Here is a 20,999-nt window from a genome sequence, read left to right on the forward strand (position 1 = left end):
TTCTTTTTTTTCCTGTGCTGCACTGACATTGTGCATCAGAAGGCATGAGCTTATTCAGTGCAGCAGGAGCACGCAGGTGAACGGTTGGCGGCATTCAACGCACATGAACTGTACAAGGCATGCAGGGGGGCCACTGAATGCGGCCACTGATTACAAGCGCAAGAAGGCATGCGAATGAATATGAATAATATTGCATCAGTGTCACAATGTTTCTGAAATGTACTATACAGGTCATAAAGTCAGTTATTCTAAATATCATATATACATACTGTATGTCTCTGTTTTTTGTCAGTGTGGCTTTGACATCATGCACATAAGGTGCATACTAATGCTGCATGAGCAGGAACAGAAAAAAATTCAAGTGACGGTGAGATACGAAGAAGGCATATTCACCAGTTTTTTTGTGTCAGCTTTTATCAGAGAATTTCCAGTTCCATTATCTCAAAACACCACTCACATAAACAGTTATTCCCAATTTCAGATAAAAGGTAACCGCGTCAGATCTGGGGCGGTAATATAAATTTACACCGGCTGGTACAGACACAAATCAAATGTATATTTTTATTGTATAATATTAACAATAAGAGCAGCTCACTACTCAAAATGGTAAATTTGCCGGGGAGCCGGTTTTGAACTCACAACCTCCGAATTATAAGTCAGTAGATCTTACCGCTACACCACTGAAGCTGTCATATTGTACTTGCACCTTTTGTAAAAGTGTTAATTTGATATTTGGCCATCAGTCTTTACACATTATATAGCTCATGTCTACATTTTGATATTTATTACTAACTAGCAAAATACCCGTGCTTTGCAGTGAAGAAGTAGTGTGTTAAAGAAGTTATGAAAAAGAAAAGGAAACATTTTAAAAATAACATAACATGATTGTCAATGTAATTGTTTTGTCACTGCTATTAGTGTTGCTGTCATCAAGGCTTTGATTATCATTATTTCTTTCAATCAGGTTCGTATTTGGAGGACGTGTTGTGTTCAAGTTACATTCCGTGTTTGTCAACCGTTGTAAACATAACAGGTTTCATTTATCGAAGTGTTCACTACCCAAATCGGTACTTGTGAATCTAAGATGTTTAACAGGCATTCCCGGTATTAACTTGTGGATTTGCCTACGAATATTTAGCAGCAGTGTGTCTATGAATTTGTGGAATTGCCTGCGAGTATTTAGCGGCAGCGTCTTTATGAACTTGTGGATTTACCTGTGAGTATTTAGCGACAGCGTCTCTATGAACTTGTGGATTTGCCTGCGAGTATTTAGCGACAGCGTGTCTATTAACTTGTGGATTTTTCTGTGAGTATTTGGTGGCAGCATCAACAAAGTTGTTTCCGTCTAGCTGCATCAGAAAATGTACCACAATGTCTGACACACCTCCTTTTTACTGTTTTCTCACAGCATAGATTGCTGCTGTCATAATCGGTTTGAGTTTCATGGTTTGTTTCAATTACGTTAGTATTTGCAGGACTTGTTCTGCTGAAGTGACATACGGTATCTGTCAAGCGTTGTAAGCATACAACCGATTTCATCGATAACTTTGCATCCAGCTTTTGAGAGTTGAATCATTCATAAACATCAAAGTGCCCACTACTCAAATTGTCACTTGTGAATCTAAGATGTTTAAGAGGCATTGGCGGTTCTCCAAAGGTGTAAAATATTTGGCCATTTCGGTACAGTTGAAAGCGAACACTGAACAATTCAGTGGCAGCCATCAACTCACATGCAGAACCATAGGTGAGGGGCTTAAACTCTTATAGTGCTCCTGTGTAGTATAATTATCTCCTATACCGTCATCAGTCAACACCTTGAACCTGTCCCAGGCATTCAATACATAAGACACAATCTTCCTCCGGATATCAAAAGTGAGCCTGATATGGCTGTGCAATATGTAATACAGAGAATGGAAAAGTCAGGCGGCATCTCCGGGCATGGAAACCACTCGGTAAGTGACACGTCTTTGATCGATGGTGATCACCTCGATAGACATGTTAATGTGGGTATGGTAGGAACAGTAAAGGAAATGGGTACCTGAATATTAAACTAAGTCTAAAATACCTACACAATAACTATAAGCGTAAAAAACGAAAAACAGCGGAGAATCCGTGGATTAAATAAAAAGGCTGCAGTTATCAGCAGGGAGACATGAATACCATGGCGAAGCAAGGAAGGGAATGAAGAGACTGGAGCGACGGCCTTATATGGGCAGGCAGCCAATTATGTGGGAGGTGTGGGGATGGGCGACGCAACCCTGCCTCACACGGTGACCGAGCTACAGGCTATGGACGTATATATGTACGTAAGTAGGATTCAGTTTGCGTTGGGAACCCGCGTACCAAATTTCTTGAAGATGGGCCCATAAGTAACAAAGACTGTTGAAAAGTTCAATATGGCGGCCGACAGTGGCAACAGACCACCGAAATAAGTACCAAATTTTAGCCTTCTACCTACACGGGAAGTTGGAGAATTAGTGACGTTGAAAAGTTCAATGTGGCATTTGACAGTGGCGTCATACCACCAAAATAAGTACGTACATTGGTTTCGGTTAGTGCAGGGAAGCCGCCTACCAAATTTCGTGCAGATGAGGCCATGAATAAGAAAGTTCAACATGGCGGACGTTGTTGACCATTATGACCATTATGCGTAGAATTTCAAAATGAAACCTGCTTAACTTTTGTAAGTAAGCTGTAAGGAATGAGCCTGCCAAATTTCAGCCTTCTACCTACACGGGAAGTTAAGAATTAGCGACGTTGAAAAGTTCAATATGGCGGCCGACAGTGGCGTCATACCATCGAAATAAGTACGTACATCGGTTTCGGTTAGCGCATATATATATATATATATATATATATATATATATATATATATATATATATATATATATATATATATATATATATATATACACACACACACACACACACACACATATACATATATATATTATAAATAAAAATATAATGTACTAGGGGGCTCCGCACCCTGCTTGCTTCGCTTGCCTACCCCAGGTTTGGTTTTCCGGATACACTATACAATTTAAAGAGATTGTTATTTTCATGGGAATTGTTACATATGCATTATTTGCAATTTTACTTTAAAATTTTGGTAAAAATAATCTTTTATTTCCGGCCCTGGGCATGGCTAAATCTTTCTCGCAGGACGTATAACACTGCTCGTGTTGTAAAGGGGGGGTGGCTGAACGCACGCTAAGGAGATGCTGTTGGATCAGCTGCTGTCTTTCTGCTGCTGCCGAGCTGTGTTTTCTGCTTGTTTCGCTGCGCGTCGATCAATTAAAAGCCTGTACAGCAGCTGTCCTTTTGCCACATCGTATTTCTGCCGCTCTCGTTGTGAACGGGGGGCTGAACGCACGCTAAGGAGTTGCAGTTGGATCATCTGCTGGCTTGTTGCTACTGGTGAGCTGTGTTTTCTGCTTGTTGCGCTGCGCCTCGATCATTTCAAAGCCTGTACATCAGCTGTCCTTTTGCCACTTCATGTCTCTGCTTCTTGTGTTTGGGGGGCGATGGGGTTTAGGATTGGCTGAATGAACGATAAGGAGAAGCAGTCGGATCATCTGCTGGCCTGATGCTGCTGGCGAGCTGCATGTTCTGCTTCTTGCTTGTCGTTGCTTTAACAGCTGGGAGGCACATGATGTCTGTCTGGCAAAAGCATTCCAACAACTGCTTGGTTAGATGTCCGTGAACTTGTTTTAAATGTTGTCTCACTACCTTGTCTCGCATGACGTTAAAGTGTCACTCGCGAGATGTCAAATTGTCTTCCGAGAAGATCATGTCTTGTCTCCCTCCCAAGATTTTTTCTTCAAATAGAGAGATACAAACATACACACACTCGCACAAGGTTAATTTATTATTTTATAATATGACTTTTGTTGTATCCAACAGAGACCAATAGTTCACTTTCTTTTGTCAAAGTTAGACAACACAAATCAAATTTAATTAATTTAACTCATTTACTTAGTGTACATTTGTCTATTAAATGCCAAATCAACAATCATAACCATTTACAGTTGTACATGTTTTTAGTTACCTAGCAGTTACTCACCTGAATATTCTCTCGAACATAAACTGCATAGTCATCATTACTTTGAAAATCTGAACGTTTCTTGTATGTTTGACTTTCTGTGACAACAGCTCCAGATGGCTGAAATAATATAGAAGATGATAAAGAATATTTTTAGAGAAAAATGTCACAATAAAGTTATGAACAAAAGCAATGCACAGCATATCAACAAATTACGGATGTCTCCAGTAATATGTACCATAATAAGCAAACTGTAACAAGCAAGGTATCTGCTTCAGTGATGTTAACAAAATATTAAGGTATCACCTCAAGAGTAACTGCAAATAAATGTACTGACTGAAAGATGCACATTATTATTAATATCCACAAGATTAAAAATGAAAGGGTTGCACTAACAGTAAAAAGCATACTATAATTATGAAAGAAAAATTTGAAAATACTGAGATTCACGCTCTTTTAACTAGGAATTCCACCTATTATCTCACACCTAAATTAAAAACATCACCACCTGCCTCAGTCTTGTTGTTTCACTGTTCATTGTGACAAAAAATTTGAACATACTGTATCATGACTAAATTTCTTGCTAAGTGGGAAATTCTCATAGCTGATGTTCATACATGACTTCAACACTGGCACTTTAAAAACAGGAAGCCAAAGAAAAGTTATCAGTTTCATAGTGGCCACTCTAGATGTCCATTTCTCGAGAGAGAGAGAGAAAAAGGAAAATATGATGAGCCCCTCAGACAGGCATGTATCAACTGAAAAAATAAAAGTGTAAATCTGAAAAGGGCACCATGCCTAGTGGAAAGTAAGTGATGCTGAAAAAGCGCCAAGCTTTCTCACAGTAGGTGGAAAATATTTGGAAAAGGTTTCCTTGTTATCTAAGGAGATGACTTTCTTCATAGCTCTATGATGGACATGACCACTAATTTAGATGCAGATGCTACAACTGCTAGAGAGATGGCATAACAATAACATAAAGTTCTGATTTTACTTATATTGCTTGTAGCCTTTAAAAACAACTGTATATTAATAAATCATGAGCTGAATATCTGCCAGAGAAATATATATTTGCAATTAATTCTGCAACAGTATTAACGTGAGAAACATGAACAGGATTAAAAAATTAATCCAAGCTAGCCCAACAATATTTCGGAACAGATAACAAAATGTACGAAGTATACCACAGCAAAGGCAGCTTCTGGTTCTTCAAGTTCCTCTATAACTTCTTCATCTGAGTAGTCATCTGACACTGTATCAGCATCAGACAGATCAGTAACCTGCACATCTGGGTGATCCAACAACCATCCTACAAGGGCTTCTACACCTACAATAGAAAAGCCATTACTCTTTGGTCTTGCTGAAAAACTATAGTGTCAACAAATATTACAGAATAAGAAAAAAAAATATTAAAACATCCCAGCAATATTTTTTTAATTAATGTAGCTTCTACTGTTTCATCAAAAGTACACTTGTAAACTGGATTTAATCAGGACTGAAAAAAGTGGAAGGCCCAAATACATAACTGCATAACAGGATAACTACAACGCAGTGTGTAGTTTGAAAATCAAACTTTACAGGATGTCAATTTGTTGCTCCTTCAGATACATGTCAAATACTAGTGTCATTTGAAACAGTGAAAAGATAATTCTGGGATGCTAGCCTTAGAGGCAAATTTCACACAAAAAGCCATATCTGAAACTGGCAAATAAAAATGGTCAAAAGAAGACAGACACTGGAAATAGGATGGCCTGAAAAGGGTATTAATGGCCAGCATGACCATCTGGATGATCCTACCATCTAAAATTGTTGCCGTAATCAATAGAGTGGATACTGCATCCATTAATTCTCCTGGGCATATATGATATGCACCAGTCTTTTATATATTTAAGAATAGAGGTGTGACAACAGAAAGTTATTAAATTGCAAATGATCAGGATAGGTTGAGGTAGCTACCCTACTAAATTTCTGAAGACAATGTAGCACTTAAAACAATTTACTTACAAATTATTTTTTTTAAGTAACATAACAGGACATAACAAGAGACTACAGTAGATATGACAAATACCAATATGAGACTAGACCCCAAGAAGGGAGTAGACTGGCACACCACAGAAGAAAAATATGAGGATTTCTACATCTTGCATCTGCTGGCTGAGAACCATAAAGTGAAACTAAGGTAAAGCTTATCCAACCTAGAAGAAAGTTTTTTTTTTTTTTTTACAAACATTTCACTTGAACAATCCAAAAGTACACAGTAGTTTCACAGTTCACACCTGGTAGTCCAGTAGCACTCCCAGTGGTTCCTGACATAGACTTCAAAGCAAATTCAATGTTCTTCCTCTGAAAGCCCATCTCCATTAATTGGACAACAACAGGTAGAGGTGGAACTGGAGAGGCTTTCTGTTTCTTTTGCTTGGGTGGCCGAGCATGCTGCACAGCCACAGGAGTTGTTGCTTCGCTTGAACTGCTGTCATCAAATAGAGGCAAAGAAGGATGTGTGGATTCAACAGCTAGATACTGGCACACTGCTAAAGCTGCAGCCTTAACAAAACAAAACAAAAAGTTTACTTAATGAACACATTAAGACATCAGAATCACTTATGCTTAGTCAGTCAGTCATTGTCCAACCTGCTATATCCTAACACAGGGTCACAGGGTTATGTTTAATCTGTTTAACAGAAAATATACACTGAAATAAAAAGTTCCCAAATCCAGTTTTTGCGAGGTTATTTTTTGTACGTGAAGGTATTTTCTTTTACAGATGGGAGTACAATTTATTATTTCTCTTGTAAACCTCTAGTCTCATATAAAATAGGTTTAACTTATTGTGTTATTGCAAGTTCATATTGATAGCCAATTAATCAAAAACAGAATTTGTGTCACCTTGTCCATCCAAATGTTTCATGAGACCACCTTGTGCAATTTACACTTGCAGAAACTGGAGCTTATTCCAGCATCACTAGGTGTTAGGATACAGGCCTAAACACAAACTTGCAGACCACCAGGCTGGTTTAGAGTTGCCACTAAAAACAGTGCACTCATCTTTGCAATGTTAGGGAAAAGAACCTGCTGCAATACCTAGCAGAAACAGGGGAAAACTGAAGACTCCACAAAGACAGTACATGGGTTGGAATTCAAATATGGTGTCAGAGATGTGCTGTAGTAGGGCTAACCAAAGCAGCAGTGAGTTACTCTGAATTCCATTTCAAAATAAACAAAAAGGCATGTTGTGAAGATGCACAAAGATCACACTGAGAAGCAATGTGACAGAGGCAGACAGTGATTCTTGATCATTTTTAATAAGTACTTATAACAGGGTTACATCATCAAGTATTAAATGACAAAGCTTTAGCATTTGATTCCAGAAAGGACAGCCATTATCTCTATCAGTATCAGTTGAATAGGGAAAATATATTGCAGCATTATATTGGGTAACAATATTCATATGGATGTACTGAGACACAGATGAACACAGCATTATTGAGAAAAGAAAAAAGATATTTTAAAAATGATTATACTACATTTAGAGGCTTATGCAAACAATAATATAATTGGCTCATTAACTTCAGGCAGTAATGCTCACATTATTACAAGAAAACAAATGTAAATACACATTTAACTCTAGTTACATGTATGACTATGTGCTTTTATATGCATCACTCATCATGTCCATCAGAATGGTATTTGTCATTGGGAACCATAGAGAAAATGTATTTTCAAAAGCATTTAGTAGATTAGGTATTGCTTGTTTTTACATTTTACAAAGAACAAATCTATAGACAAGTCTGCTTTAAGTTTGGATTTATATATGCAATAAAATAATAAAAGACAAGCTTGGAGATTCATCATCTATATCGAATTCACTGTTTAACCCTGAAAAAAGTTTACCTTAATCACATAAACTAAAACTTATATAAAAAAAGAAAATACAGCAAAAATGATAAAAGTGTTCTGAGTTGATATTCTCTATAGAGACATCCTCAATAATATAAAAAATATTTCCTTATCATTCTTGTTTGAAAATAATTCATAAATGTAACAATACATGTAACTATATGTCACTGTATATCCTCTTTAATAAAACCCTTGTGTGCATCCAGGTGTCCGTGTGTGTGTGTCTTCTGGTGAAGTGCGCATGCGTGGGGCCACACAGCACGTGTTCAGTCTCCTCCTGTGCATTCCCGGTGCAGAGAGAGAGAGACAGATACACACACAGGCGCGCACAAGTCACACACACAGGCGCGCGGTGTCCGTGTGTGTGTCTTCTGGTGAAGTGCGCATGCGCAGGGCCACACAGCACGTGTTCAGTCTCTTCCTGTGCACACACACAGGCGCGCGCGCATCTCACACACACGAGACACACACGGGCACACACACACACACAGGCACAGGCATGCACGCGCACACACACACACACACAGGCGCGCGCAACAGACAGACACACACACACACACGAGAGACAGACAGACAGAGACACACACAGGCGAGAGACAGACAGACAGACAGACACACACACACACACACACACAGAGGCGCGTGCTTAAGAGACACACACGCGAGAGACACACACATGCAGGCCCGCGAGAGAGACACACACACTCGTGCATTGTTACTTTTTTTGGTTGTTTATTAAATTACAGAGTTTTTAGCGAGCGGGTCATAAGGCTATAGCGCAAATTCTTGCAGTGTTAGTTTTCTCTGTTCTTCAAGGTTTTCTTAGTGTTATTCAATGTTTTTACATTTAGTTTACTATTACGCTGTTCTTTCTATGGTATAGTTAACTATATTTGTGCTTAAAAACTTAAAAATATATATGTTTACATACAGTTCATACGGTCTGGAACGGATTAATTGTATTTACATACAATCCTATGGGGGAAACTACTTCGGTTCACGACCAAATCGGGTTACAACCAGAGTTTTGGAACGAATTATGGTTGTGAACTGAGGTTCCACTGTATTACTGTCAGACAAAATTACAGGCATTTTACGGAAATACAAACCAGTATTACTGAGAGAGAAAATTAAAGGCATACAATACAGTGACACATATTACAGCCACATACAAGGTCCCTTGCCATTTAATATAGACTATTCATACAAATGTTTATGCACTACTGTTCTAGCGCCCGTTATTTTAACGGGCTTAATGTCTAGTTCAGAATAAAAGCAGGAAGAACTAGTATGTTAAATGTTAACATGTGGTAACAAATTTTTCTGAATATGAAAACACTGAATATTCATACCTCAAGCTCCTGTTTATCAAATATGGCTTTTACTGGGGATGGTTGGGTAGCTGCAGAAAGCAGCTGTTGAAGGAGTATCATTGGAGGCTGTGGTCCTTCCGGAGACAAATCAATAGCATCAGGTGAGGTCACTACTGTATCTTCTGTTATAAAAAGAGACAGACAAACAGAACTGACAATGTGAACGGGTAGTTTCAAAAATTCTTTCCCCAGGAGTATAATAAATCAGTAATACAATACATGACTTGAAGCACAAAACTGAACTTTTATCTGTATTAAGCTATTTTAGGAGACATTTCTCTGTAAAGACACTACCTTTCAGCATCAATGTAAAAATGACATTTTCTTGGAATGTTATTATAGTGCAAACTGGTTTCCTAGTTCCTTAAATGGAGACATGTATAAAATTAACACCTCTCTATGACATAACAGTCAGAAAAACAAAGAAAGATTTTAAACCTGGGGGCCGAAAGAGTTAGTAGTTACTTTTGTGGAAACCTGACAAAAAAACCCTAAAAAAAAACCAAAAAAAACATACCACTAGTATTTGTTCCAGAATCAGCTACTGCAGGCTGAGACAATATTTGCCTCAGTTTGTCCTGATGAGACAGCAAAGACCGAGCTGCTTTAAGTACATATAACCTCAGCTGCTGGCATCGTAACAAGTGCAGATCAACTTGATCTTTAAAATGAAAAACAAATTAAGTTATGAGACAAATTAAAGAGAGTATTAAATATAGTTTCAAAAGTGATTTTAGTTTAATTAGTTCAAATATACCAGCAAGAGTTCGACTAGGTGATTTCTTCATTCTCTGTTTTTCAAGTTTACTTCCTGCTAGGTTGACAAGCTGAGCCCAAACAGATAGCATTGGCTCGGTGAAAGGAAGATTGTTTACACTAAAAGCAACAACGGGAAGCTGCAAAAACAAAAAGAAATAAATAATATAATTAATTATAATTATATAATTATTATATATAATAATTATATTATTATTATAATAATAATATATATATATATATATATATATATATATATATATATATATCTCAATCAATGTATACAAATACATAAACACAACACTTTAAACAAACAACTATAGTGAAATACCCAAAAAACCAGTGCCTTGTTTTAGTGAAAAGCTGAATAACTAATGCAGCTTTCAAACAATAATTGAATGCAGCTTCAAGAATCATTCACGTTCACAAAGATGGAATAAACAATGAAAGAAAAAAAACTGAAAAAAAGCACTTAACTACAAAAAAAAATAATAATTTAGTCATCTGACAAAACTTTGTGTCAAGTTTAAGTGCTTCAACTAGATTAAAAAAGCACAAAACACAAACTCAAAAATGAATAATTTACAGAAAAAAATCTTCAACAGGCAATGGTGTTGGTATAAGCAAAGTGTTTTATATTTCACATTTATGAATGAGAAATTACATGATTTACAATGAAAACCAGCAGATCTATTACACACTTTAAAATGGCGTTTAGATATAAGAAATTATGTTCATGACTAATATACTACTTGATTTATAAAATAAATCATGAAATCCAATAAAGCCATAAACAGTATTACTTGAATAATCCATTATAAGTTAATATATAGTATAAAGAACCTTAATGACTGGAGTATTTATTTTAACATAAAAAATGTAATGCATCATAATAAAAGATGACATACTGGCTTGAGCTGATTCAAGGGGCAAACTTTAGAAGTACGCATTTCATGAAATTGCACTGTAATCTTCCCCTTTGGCGTGATACGAGTCACAGTGCCCTCTCCAAATTCTTCATGAGCCACCTGGCCTCCAAGTCTCAAACGGCTGTCTATTCCTCCAATAACTGCTAGAACTGCCATCAAAATGCCAACTTCAAGACCCTCTGGTTCTGGAAAATAGTCTTCCAATATGATCTACAAAAATAATTTAATTTTAAATTATAATAATTATATAGATCTTCATTTTCAGTAAAAATGAGGCTATCTATGAGCTCAAATAAACACTGAAAGTTTGTAGTGTATTTTTAAAGCGAAAAAAAAAAAAAACAGTTTATGCAGTGGTGTTAATAACTTTCATTGCACAAATCCTGACAAGTCCTTAATTTAAAGAGCTTTGAATTAGTTTGTTGAAATGTATATTACATTTATATTTTACAGATATGACTTTTCTCTTAATATGACGGACAGAGAAAACTACCCCATTCATCTGTAAATTGACTACTCTAAAGCTACATTTTTAGGCTGTTCCTGTTATTACAGTACTACTAGTCTGAAGGTAATTAAAAACCTGGCATTTAAAATCATTATCATAGGAAATATGGTCATATAAACCTAAATCCTAAGTCTCTATAATGGTTTCAAACACTTTTGGAAACCAACTTTAAAATATACTAGTAGGCTAGTTAAAAAAAAAAACAAAAAAAAAAAACATAGTATTAATTCAATCTTTTATATTGCTGCAAGATGCCAGAAAAGCAATACAAGCATTTGTTTTTAGCTGACATGATTATTGTAATGAACTTCTATCAGGACTAAAAAAATAATATTAATTGGCTACACCTTGTTCAAAACAAAGCAGAAAGATTCTTAATGAAAGAGAGAAAATCTGATGCTCTTTCATCTGTATTAGCATCACAACAGCTAGTTTTAAAATTATTTTAATTATCATTGTATCTTTGTATATTTTGGAATGCCTGTTCCTAAACATCCCTAATCGTAATCTTAGACCTCTGAACACTGGCTTCATAAAGATATATATATATATATATATATATATATATATATATATATATATATATATATATATATATATATATATACACACAGTGCATCACTTTTTCCACATTTATTATGTTACAGCCTTATTCCAAAATGGATTAAATTCATTTTTTTCCTCAGAATTCTACACACAACACCCCACAATGACAACATGAAAAAAGTTTACTTTGAAATTTTTGCAAATTTATTAAAAATAAAAAAATTGAGAAAGCACATGTACATAAGTATTCATAGCCTTTGCCATGAAGCTCAGAATTGAGCTCAGGTGCATCCTGTTTCCCCTGATTATCCTTGAGATGTTTCTGCAGCTTTACTGGAGTCCACCTGTGGTAAATTCAGTTCATTGGACATGATTTGGAAAGGCACACACCTGTCTATATAAGGTCCCACAGTTGACAGTTCATGTCAGAGCACAAACCAAGCATGAAGTCAAAGGAATTGTCTGTAGACCTCCGAGACAGGATTGTCTCGAGGCACAAATCTGGGGAAGGTTACAGAAAAATTTCTGCTGCTTTGAAGGTCACAATGAGCACAGTGGCCTCCGTCATCGGTAAGTGGAAGAAGTTTGATACCACCAGGATTCCTCCTAGAGCTGGCCGGCCATCTAAACTGAGCGATCGGGGGAGAAGGGCCTTAGTCAGGGAGGTGACCAAGAACCTGAAGGTCACTCTGTCAGAGCTCCAGAGGTCCTCTGTGGAGAGAGGCAAAACTTTCAGAAGGACAACCATCTCTGCAGCAATCCACCAATCAGGCCTGTATGGTAGAGTGGCCAGACGGAAGCCACTCCTTAGTAAAAGGCACATGGCAGCCCGCCTGGAGTTTGCCAAAAGGCACCTGAAGGACTCTCAGACCATGAGAAATAAAATTCTCTGGTCTGATGAGACAAAGATTGAACTCTTTGCTGTGAATGCCAGGCGTCACGTTTGGAGTAAATCAGGCACCGCTCATCACCAGGCCAATGCCATCCCTACAGTGAAGCATGGTGGTGGCAGCATCATGCTGTGGGGATATTTTTCAGCAGCAGGAACCGGGAGACTAGTCAGGATAAAGCTGAAGCAATGTACAGAGACATCCTGGATGAAAACCTGCTCCAGTTTATTTTTCAGCAGGACAACGACCCTAAGCACACAGCCAAAATATCAAAGGAGTGGCTTCAGGACAACTCTGTGAATGTCCTTGAGTGGCACAGCCAGAGCCCAGACTTGAATCTGATTGAACATCTCTGGAGAGATCTTAAAATGGCTGTGCACCGACGCTTCCCATTCAACCTGATGGAGTTTGAGAGGTGCTACAAAGAGGAATGGGCGAAACTGGCCAAGAATAGGTGTGCCAAGCTGGTGGCATCATATTCAAAAAGACTTGAGGCTGTAATTGCTACCAAAGGTGCCTCGACAAAGTATTGAGCAAAGGCTGTGAATACTTACAGTGGGTACGGAAATTATTCAGACCACCTTCAATTTTTCACTCTTTGTTATATTGCAGCCATTTGCTAAAATCATTTCAATTAATTTTTTTCCTCATTAATGTACACACAGCACCCCATATTGACAGACAAAAAAAATAATTTTTGAAATTGTTGCAGATTTATTAAAAAAGAAAAACTGAAATATCACATGGTCCTAAGTATTCAGACCCTTTGCTGTGACACTCATATATTTAACTCAGGTGCTTTCCATTTCTTCTGATCATCCTTGAGATCACCTTCATTTGAGTCCAGCTGTGTTTAATTATACTGATTGGACTTGATTAGGAAAGCCACACACCTGTCTATATAAGACCTTACAGCTCACAATGCATGTCAGGGCAAATGAGAATCATGAGGTCAAAGGAACTGCCTGAAGAGCTCAGAGACAGAATTGTGGCAAAGCACAGATCTGGCCAAGGTTACAAAAAAATTTCTGCTGCACTTAAGGTTCCCAAGAGCACAGTGGCCTCCGTAATCCTTAAATGGAAGACGTTTGGGACTACCAGAACCCTTCCTAGAGCTGGCCATCCGGCCAAGCTGAGCTACCCGGGAGAAGAGCCTTGGTGAGAGAGGTAAAGAAGAACCCAAAGATCACTTTGGCTGAGCTCCAGAGGTGCAGTCAGGAGATGGGAGAAAGTTGAAGAAAGTCAACCATCACTGCAGCCCTCCACCAGTCAGGGCTTTATGGCAGAGTGGCCTGTTGGAAGCCTCTCCTCAGTGCAAGACACATGACAGCCCACATGGAGTTTGCTAAAAGACACCTGAAGGACTCTGAGATGGTGAGAAATAAGATTCTCTGGTCTGATGAGACCAAGATAGAACTTTTTGGCCTTAATTCTAAGCGGTATGTGTGGAGACAACCAGGCACTGCTCATCACTTGTCCAATACAGTCCCCACAGTGAAGCATGGCGGTGGCAGCATCATGCTGTGGGGGTGTTTTTCAGCTGCAGGGACAGGACAACTGATTGCAATCGAGGGAAACATGAATGCGGCCAAGTACAGGGATATCCTGGACAAAACCCTTATCCAGAGTGCTAAGGACCTCAGACTGGGCCAAAGGTTTACCTTCCAACAAGACAATGACCCTAAGCACACAGCTAAAATAACGAAGGAGTGGCTTCACAACAACTCTGTGACAGTTCTTAAATGGCCCAGCCAGAGCCCTGACTTAAACCCAATTGAGCATCTCTGGAGAGACCTAAAATGACTGTCCACCAACGTTTACCATCCAACCTGACAGAACTGGAGAGGATCTGTAAGGAGGAATGGCAGAGGATCCCCAAGTCCAGGTGTGAAAAACTTGTTGCATCTTTCCCAAGAAGACTCATGGCTGTATTAGCTCAAAAGGGTGTTTCTACTAAATACTGAGCTTAGGGTCTGAATACTTAGTGATATTTCAGTTTTTCTTTTTTAATAAATCTGCAACAATTTCAAAAACTCTTTTTTTTGTCTGTCAATATGGGGTGCTGTGTGTACATTAATGAGGGAAAAAATTAATTTAAATGATTTTAGCAAATGGCTGCAATATAACAGAGAGTGAAAAATTGAAGGGGGTCTGACTACTTTCCGTACCCACTGTATGTACATGTGATTTCTCAGTTTCTTTATTTTTACTAAATTTGCAAAAACCTCAAGTAAACTTTTTTCACGTTGTCATTATGGGGTGTTGTGTGTAGAATTCTGAGGAAAAAAATGAATTTAATCCATTTTGGAATAAGGCTGTAACATAACATAACACCTATTATATATTCTTTCTATACTCAATACCCTGGCCAGAGTTTGGGGTTAATAGCACTTTTATCTTGTTATTGCATTTTACCATGAAGCACAACCAAAACATAGACATTGCCATCAGCAATGACAAATTCAGTGAAGAACCTTCCTCATATTCCACCAAAATAAAGATCCCCATATTTTTAAAAAGTCAAAAGTTGTAATCAATATAATCTGTACTATTAATTTAATGAAGTATTCATTTAAAAAAAAAGCTACACTAGTTTATCTGACAATATACTCATACACTTTGCTTACTCAAAAACTGTAACTTTCTATATTTGTAAAACAAATTTAAAAAGCAGTATTTGCAAAATTTTATTACAAAATTGCAAAGGATCTTGTCTATGTTAAGAGATTAATAAATCAGGAAAGTTCCACCGTAAGATTTATTAAAAAAAGGCTTATCTAGGTATACAGCATCATTAATGGAAGTCCTATAAATAGCTTGATCTGGCAATTAGTTCACAAAATGTATTACATTTACAAAGGCATAGGTTTAAAAGATTTAACTTACTGCTTCTGAATGTTTTCCAGCCATGACAGATGTGATGCAATTGAGTTGGGAGTTTATGTATTCATTAATAAGTCCATTCCATTGATTCAGGGAATGAAGAGTTCTTAGAACTGCTACAATTTCTTCTGCCAGTGTGCTGCTATGGGTTGCTGTCAATGATGCTTGAGGTCGCAATTTTCTCCTTCTTTGGGCTCCTTCTAATAAATAAACAAATACATAAATAGATAGATAGATAGTTTGGTTAACACCTTCAGAATTCCAGGTATAATTTGTAATGCTGGTAAAAATTATAAATTATAATGCTTAAATATATACATTTATTCTTACCTCTCAAAAGGGGAAGATCAGATGAACAAGTGCTCAATAAACTGCCTAAAAAAACAAAAAGCTTTTCAACCAGAAATTTCATGTCCTTTGCCCTTTCCAGTTTTTCCCAGGAAGGTAAAACAGACTGTAGCAATCGAAGTGCAAGTATCTAGTGGGAGAAAAAGATGTCAATAATATTAAATGCAAAATACTTGGTACACAACACTATGATGCTATTAAATGCAGTATTATACCTAATGAATGTAAATAGATCAAGAAAATACCATAACTGCCATATGAAGGTAATTATGGTCATTTTTTATTTAGTGGCCAAACTTTCAGATATCGGCACATTCCAATCATTATAATTAATAGCAATGTTGCTCCTTGAACTTCCTATACTTTATTCCTGTTATACCTTTACCTGTCTCTGCAATGTTACGGCATTAAAAGACTGATGACCTTCAACAATCTTGATAAGGAGATTGATCCATTGGGAAGTGCTAAGTGTGCTACACATCTGAGGCATCAGTGCTACACTGCGGATAAATCCAAGAGTACACCAGCTTCTGTGTTGTTCTTTGCAAACCTGTTTACTCACAGAAGAAACTAAAAAGAAATACAAGATTCAGTCAGTATTTTAAGTGACTAAAATGACTAAAAAAACAAAGTACATGTACTTCAGATATTCAAAATAAAACACCTTACTGATGTTTTATCATACTGTACACCCAGAACTATTTAATTTGACTGTTACCAGTACTACAAACTTTAACAATACTGCAACATCAAACTATCCATTGTTTTATATAAACTGAGACAGTTGCATAAGAAAGTGCTATATTTTTCACTATTTTTATTTTTCCTTGTTTCTCACTATGCTAATTTCCAGAAAAATTAGCTAAGCTGTAAGAAAATATACAGCATTCACCCTCCTCATCCTAAAGCCTATACAAACAAACTTAGTACAGAAAATGGAACATAAAAATAAGTTCAAGTTTTATTGTCATGTGTTCCTAGTACAATGAAATTTTTACTTGCATGTCTTCTCAGAACTGTTAAAACAATGACACACACGCAAAAATAAGCATAGCATGCATAAAATTGATATACAATATACACTATATATGCAAGTATTTGTTTATATAGAAACTAAGGCTGTCAGAGTTAAAGTGTTAATGCACGTGAGTCATTTTCAAAGGGATAATAATATGTTATCTTTCCTTAATTGCATTTAACGGGTGTGTCTTTTGACACCCCTTGTCATCTAAGCTGACAATTCTCAGACTGGGACCGTGGACTAGTAGAGTTGACCTTATATATATATATATATATATATATATATATATATATATATATATATATATATATATATATATATAATTTCTGTTTTTAAAGATGGTCTTTAAATTTCAGTGTTAAACAAAACAAAAACTAGTGCTTGAATGGGCCACTATGCACACTATTAATGTACACATACTGGTATATATTGGCATTTCTGACAACAAAAATTCCTCAAAGGGAATCATGCTCAAATTGCACATTGCAGTAGTAAGAACAAATTTGGACTAGTTAATGATAATGACAGTCTAAAAAGAACTCATGACATGTATGAATTTAATAAATACTTCTACGTTTGTTAAATCTCTTCTGTATGCATGATCTTAATATGTAAATAATAATAATTCTGTTAGTAAACAGCAGAATTTGGCAACAAGAGGTTAAATACAAGACAATAAAACAAAAGCTTTTATCTGGAAACCTCTATGAGAGTACATATAGTGCATAATTATTGCTTCTTCTTTCATAATACATATTTCTTTCAAAACTAAGTAGTGTTATAAATATAAAAAAAATATTTAGTGTCTGCGGTGGGTTGGCACCCTGCCCAGGATTGGTTCCTGCTTGTGCCCTGTGTTGGCTGGGATTGGCTCCAGCAGACCACCGTGACCCTGTGTTCGGATTCAGCGGGTTGGAAAATGGATGGATGGATATTTAGTGTTATAAATATTATAAATACAGTTCCTTTGAAGTATGGCAAGAGTTCTATAAACTTACTGGTTTTGTCAGTTGCTCCACTTTCAACTAACATGTGAAGGAGACCACAAAGTGTCTTGATAGCTTCTGACTGCATAACTTCAGCATGAATTCCGGCAGAAAGACAAAGTGTCTTTAACAGATTTACAGTGCTATTCAACATCATAGCAGTAGGATGAATGCTCTTTTCTAATGGTTCAGTCTCTGAAAATTTGCATAAAAAGAAACCATATTGAATATTACTGAAATACAATTAAATATTATATATCAATCACTATACAAAGTATGAATGGTAATGTTATAGTATCTCATTTGGATGTAATTTCTCAGATAATGGATTTAAAAAAAATAAAAAATTACAACCAGTATTACTTAATTGTGCAAACACAGACTTTCATACGATAATTTAAGATGTAACCATCCTCCTGTGTGATTTCCACGTAAGTTTCAAGGCATTTTTGTGTGTAGCAAACTTTAAAACAAGGATTTGAAAGCACAAAGGACCCTTTAAAACAGCTTTATGCTTGGCAGAAACAAAGACCTAATTAGATCAGAAAGTTTCTCACACAGCCATAAAGGACATTGAAGTCATGTCTATGCTAATGGTAAGTTTGAAAAAGTTGCAATGTTTAAAAATAAATACTGGTCAAAATAAGCAAACGGCAACAATATTTTGAGTGGTCCTATAAAGAATAAATTAAATAAATTATACCTGAAGAAACAAACAGAAAGGCCATCTTTAATTCCAATTAGATGTAATAAAATACAAATGGTGAATTCAGAAGCAATGTAGCAACATGTTTTCCAGTCTCACTAAACTAAAAACTAAGCTTCTGGCCTAAATAAAAATTGATACAGTATATTTAAGATAAGCCCTTTATAACAAATGTCAATAAATAATAATGAGAACAGTATTTTGTTATTTGCTGTTTTCTTAGCAAGAAAACATCAGTGTGCAGCTAAATCTATACTGAAGTAACTAACAAAGGAAGGAAAACAGAAACGCCCTAAAATGTTCCATTAGCATTATCAAAGGTAAGATTTTAAAAAACTGAGTACAGAAACATGGTATGGTATTAACATGCTACAAATATTAAGAAAATAATTTTAGAATTATTTTATTTCATTTTTACATTCTTTAAAACATGTTTATCAATCTATTATAGAACCCACTTAACCCTGTTGAGAGTTGCATGTGGTGAAGACTATCCCATTAGCACGGTGGACAAGGCCTTTAACAGGAGACCTGTTCATTAGGAAGGAACCAGTCCTAGTGTACACTCGGGCACATATACACATTAATACAATGTACAATTTAGAACTGCCAGTCAACGTACCAGGCACTTTTTTTGTGAGGCAGGAGAACCAAAATATGGAAAAAATAAAATCAATACAGAAAATTGTTTAATTGGTACAAAATCAGACTTAATGTATGAAACTTTGAAGTGATGACACCTTAAAATGTGAAAAAGTTCCATCTGGAGCAGTATGTCTGTTGGTACTATCTAACGTTTAATAATGTCTGAGAGAGTTCAAACTTCAAAATTGAAAACCAAGTATTAGTCATCTTATAACAGTTCTCAAAAGGTACAACTTACTGAATAGTACTTGGTAATTCTGAGAATACATACCTATATCATCCTCTGTATCAGAATCTTCTATTGCGGGTTGAGCAGCTGGAAGGGGCTCTGCTAATTTCAAATCATACTTTCCTTCCTTACCCATCCTGTATGAGTTTGTACTGCCAGTGTCCCACTGAACTCTAATCCAGCCATCTTCTCCCAGTTCTCCAATCACACGTCCTAAACCAGGTGGTGGGCCATCCTTTTTAAAAAATTGGAAAGAATATTGTTTTTCCAATATTTTTCATGCAAACAGACTTGGTTCAAAATTCAGACACATCTAATCTAACCACCCAACCAATAAGCATTGCATGGTTAGCAAGATGACTTCAAATACTTTGTTTTTCTAAAAATAATACTATGGCCAAAGAAAAAATAAAATTTGTATTAGTAACCAAGTAGGCCATGTCAAAATCATTTACAGCACAGGTAGGATAACAAATTAACTGATAACAGTTCAAATTTCACAAAATTATAGCAAAAAAGAAAGTCCATTCAAGCATTTTCTATACCCACTTTATCAATTAAGAGTTATGGGTGTACAGAGTCTATACTGGACACATCAAGCACAAAGGAGGAAACAATATTGAGGGTAGTCCATCATATGACACATTCACACCTATTAATACACAGGAGAAAAATCAAAGTCACCAACTACTTCAGACACAACTTTTATTGATTTTTGAGGAAATTGTGACATCCTAAGGAAAAAAGCATGCTCCACAGGGACAATGACCAGGCCAGGGTTCAAAAAGAGGATTCTGGCATTATGAGGTAGCAGTTGTAACCGCTGAACCACCATATAACCCCACAAAAAAAAACAAAAAAAAACCACACTGAATACTAATTCAAAAGTATGCATAATAAAAAATTGTTTATGGCAGGCATATTCAGCCTCAGTTTTTACTTGTCCCTATTCAGATGTGATACTTGGATTTTAAGGGTGCCTCTTCCCAACTGTTGTTTTCAGATCTCTCCACAGATATTCTATGGGATTTAGATCAGGGCTCCTTGCTGGCTGCTTCAGAACTCTCCAGCATTTTGTCCTAAACCATTCCTAGGTGCATTACAAGTAAGCTCTGAGTTACTGTTCTGCAGGAAGGCCCATGACAAGCTAACACATTTGTGTTGTATCTGGTGTCTGCTGGTCAGCCTGAATTTGAAATTTACCCACCATTCAAACAAAACTTTGTTGCAATCTTCC

General features: G+C 36.5%; 1 protein-coding gene across 5 annotated transcripts in view; it reads right to left on the reverse strand.

Annotated features, from left to right (window-relative positions):
• Nucleotides 1-20,999, reverse strand: part of herc2 (HECT and RLD domain containing E3 ubiquitin protein ligase 2) — a 390,659-nt gene that overhangs the window by 103,231 nt on the left and 266,429 nt on the right. For all 5 annotated transcript variants that reach the window (XM_039744703.1, XM_039744704.1, XM_039744707.1 and 2 more), the window contains 12 exons: nucleotides 19,805-19,997; nucleotides 18,195-18,377; nucleotides 16,561-16,745; nucleotides 16,158-16,305; nucleotides 15,831-16,027; nucleotides 10,980-11,210; nucleotides 10,073-10,211; nucleotides 9,833-9,976; nucleotides 9,295-9,437; nucleotides 6,322-6,589; nucleotides 5,230-5,372; nucleotides 4,067-4,165 (listed from right to left, as the gene is read on the reverse strand). In XM_039744703.1, the coding sequence (XP_039600637.1) occupies nucleotides 4,067-4,165; nucleotides 5,230-5,372; nucleotides 6,322-6,589; nucleotides 9,295-9,437; nucleotides 9,833-9,976; nucleotides 10,073-10,211; nucleotides 10,980-11,210; nucleotides 15,831-16,027; nucleotides 16,158-16,305; nucleotides 16,561-16,745; nucleotides 18,195-18,377; nucleotides 19,805-19,997 (2,073 nt within the window). The remainder of the gene's footprint in view (nucleotides 1-4,066; nucleotides 4,166-5,229; nucleotides 5,373-6,321; nucleotides 6,590-9,294; nucleotides 9,438-9,832; nucleotides 9,977-10,072; nucleotides 10,212-10,979; nucleotides 11,211-15,830; nucleotides 16,028-16,157; nucleotides 16,306-16,560; nucleotides 16,746-18,194; nucleotides 18,378-19,804; nucleotides 19,998-20,999) is intronic.

The sequence above is a fragment of the Polypterus senegalus genome, chromosome 2 (assembly GCF_016835505.1).
Source record: "Polypterus senegalus isolate Bchr_013 chromosome 2, ASM1683550v1, whole genome shotgun sequence".
Lineage (NCBI taxonomy): Eukaryota > Metazoa > Chordata > Cladistia > Polypteriformes > Polypteridae > Polypterus > Polypterus senegalus.